This window comes from Apis dorsata, unplaced genomic scaffold (genome assembly GCF_000469605.1).
Source record: "Apis dorsata unplaced genomic scaffold, Apis dorsata 1.3 scaffold_348, whole genome shotgun sequence".
In the NCBI taxonomy this organism is placed as follows: Eukaryota; Metazoa; Arthropoda; class Insecta; order Hymenoptera; family Apidae; genus Apis; species Apis dorsata.
Genome location: NW_006263615.1, coordinates 328,281 through 331,026, shown reverse-complemented (window position 1 = coordinate 331,026; position 2,746 = coordinate 328,281). Strand labels below are relative to the sequence as shown.

The 2,746-nt window shown below is 48.6% G+C and overlaps 1 protein-coding gene across 1 annotated transcript in view; it reads right to left on the bottom strand.

The window, feature by feature from the left end:
* Nucleotides 1-1,547: 1,547 nt before the first annotated feature.
* The window catches only part of LOC102681822, a 20,642-nt gene continuing 19,443 nt past the window's right edge, over nt 1,548-2,746 (bottom strand). Inside the window, exons 3-4 of the mRNA XM_031511814.1 lie at nt 1,968-2,218; nt 1,548-1,925 (exon numbers count right to left, since the gene is read on the bottom strand). Coding sequence (XP_031367674.1) covers nt 1,584-1,925; nt 1,968-2,218 — 593 coding nt within the window. The 3' untranslated portion in view covers nt 1,548-1,583. The remainder of the gene's footprint in view (nt 1,926-1,967; nt 2,219-2,746) is intronic.

Below are 2,746 nucleotides of genomic sequence, written 5' to 3'. Positions count from 1 at the left end.
ACGAATATTAAAAAAAAAAAAAAAAAAAGAAAACGATATTATAGGTAAATACTAATGACGAGTATATATGAAAAATAAAATAAAAAAAAAAACGAACGCTAAATCGTGCTAAAACGATACGAAAGAGGAAAAGGAAAGATTGAAAATGATTAAAAAAAAAAGAACAAGAAAAAGCGACGAATATTGTAATTAATCGTTGTACGAATATAAAAAAAAAAAAATTAAACTTGTATAACCAATTTGGTGCAATCGAAAAAAATGAGGACGTTACGTTACGTACGTTCGTGACGCGCCATTGGATGTTAAGTTCATCCTCCCTCTACCGTATCATCATCAATGGATAGGAACCTGAAGAAGAGTCACGGATCACACAGACGATCGTCTTTTCTTTTCTTCTTTCCTTTCTTTCTTTCTTTCTTTCTTTCTTTCTTTCTTTCTTTCTTTCTTCTTTCTATTTTTCTTCGTGAAAAAGAAACAAGAAAAAGAATGGAATCGATTTGAAAATCCCCGACTCTTCGTACGCTTACACGGTTAGTTAGCGGTGCTTCTTTAAGTGCTTCTTTAAGAGTTCTTAACTTCTAATTTAAAAATTTGTTCGAACCTTTTTTTTAGAATCTCTATTTTAATAATATACGTACTTTCTAAGGACGCGTGGAGGGGGGGGGGGAGGAGAAAAATGAAAATGAAAGGGGAAGGAAAAGAAGAAAAGGAGAATATCACGAGAGAGGATCGAAGAGAGGGAGGGAGCGTTCACTTTTTTGATTCTCACGCGGTGAGATTTTCTCTCGTTGGCCGGAACGAGAAGCAACAACTCGGCCACTCCTCTCCGCAACTGCGACCAAGTTTTGGAATCCGCTCGACTCGAATCGNGCGCCGGTGTCCTCCTCTCTATCCCTCTCTCGTGAAAGCGCGTCCGTCGTTTGCTTTTGACAAACACGCGGCATGAATGCATTTTAATCCGAATGGCAAGAGCTGCTTCTCCTCTCCTCCTCCTCCTCCTCTCTTTATATTTTCCTTTCTTTTATCGCGACAGATAGCCCCGTGTGCTCGACCAAGAGCATGGAGCAAACCGGTGGACGATCACCGGTCCGAGATGATTGAAAAGTGAATGTGGGACGTCTACCAACGACCGTCTATTCTATCTATCCTCAGTAGAGGAGGAGTAGACGAGGTCGAACGTTACGAACGTTAACGAAGCGTTTCATCCTTTTCCTTTCTTAAAAAAAAAAAAAAATAAAAAAAAGGCAAGCGGACAACGAGTATCAACGAATCCAACGATTGTTTCCTTTCTTCTAAATTGCCTCCCCCTTTTTTCTTTCCGATTCACACAGGGGAAGCATCGTAACCTAAAGAGGTTGCCCTTCCCCCTCCCCGCGTGTACCTTCTTCTCGACTTCCACCTCGAGACGGGTGGAACGGGCGCTCTCCTTTCCAACCATCGCGTCCCAGATCGCGATTATCTCTTCCTCGCTGGAAGCAGTTCCTCCAGCCTCCTGAGAGGAAGAGGAGAAGGGAGGGGAGAAAAAAAAAAAAAAAACAAAAAAGCACCTCGTCTCGAGGATAAAAATCTCTAGAGCGACTGGTTTACGTGGCGTATCGAAGGAAGGCTCGTTCCCTCTGCACCTCCAGATGGTCCTTCATGGCCAACACCGTGGGATGATGAGGCGGCAATCCCTCGTCCTCGACCAGATATCTGAGGGCTTCCGTGGCGCATGCATCCCAGCCGGCGTTCCAAGACGAAGACGGAACAACCCGGCCCGTCCATCGAACGAAACTCAGCTCCTGTCGCCGCCGCCGTTTGCCAAACGGGAGAGGCGACTCCCCCTGCCTCCTCGCCCATTTGCTCGACGCAGCGACGTCGCGACAATTACCCGTCCCCCCCTCGAAGCTCTGATCCCGAAGGCAACTCGTCCCTACCACCATCGCCTCCGTTCGACGCGGTTCCCTGTCGACGAGGCCCGTCGCCGCGGCCGTGGTCGTGGTCGCGACTCTGGCGGCCGAGGTGGTCTGCCTCTCGCGGGCCCGCTTCAACTCGTTGGCCAAAGAGGCGGCCAGCTGGTGCAACAGCCTGCCGTCCTCCCGTTCCTCTTCCTCGAGCTCCTCGTCCAACTCCACGCCCTCGTCCTCCGAGGAGGAGGAGGAGGACGACGACGACGACGACGACACCAGGTTCTCCTCCTCGTCCACGCCCAACAACGTCAGTAACCTCTCCGCGGCATCTGCGCAGACCGTGCAATGGGTTTGGTGTGTGCGTGTGCATACGTGGCGGATATGTGTTGCACCCGCGCTTCGATAGTCCCTTCCCTTCCCCCACTTTCCGAGCGATTCGAAAGTCGACCGCGAAAATCGAGTCTCCACCTCGAGCGTTTCGTATATCCACGGTGTATATCCTCGGAATTACGGGAGAAAAAAGAAGAATAATAATAATAATAATAATAATAACAATAATAATAAAGGTGGATTGGAGAAAATAGATGGATATTTTTCAGGATGGAAAAGGAAAAAAGAAGCGAATCGAAAGGGGAGGGGAAAATGATCGAAGAGGAATTCGGCCGGAATTGGCCTCGAGGAGACGAGCGTTTCGCGCTCGCGCCCTTCCTGTGGGAATGCTGCGCCATCACCCTCCCATGGGAACTACCTGTCGCTACCCCGCTACGCCTCTGTCCTTCCTCCTTTCTTCCCGCGGATCATCGAATTTCGCACGATCCTCCTCTCTCTTCTTTCCGACCCACCCCTCTCGCTCGTGT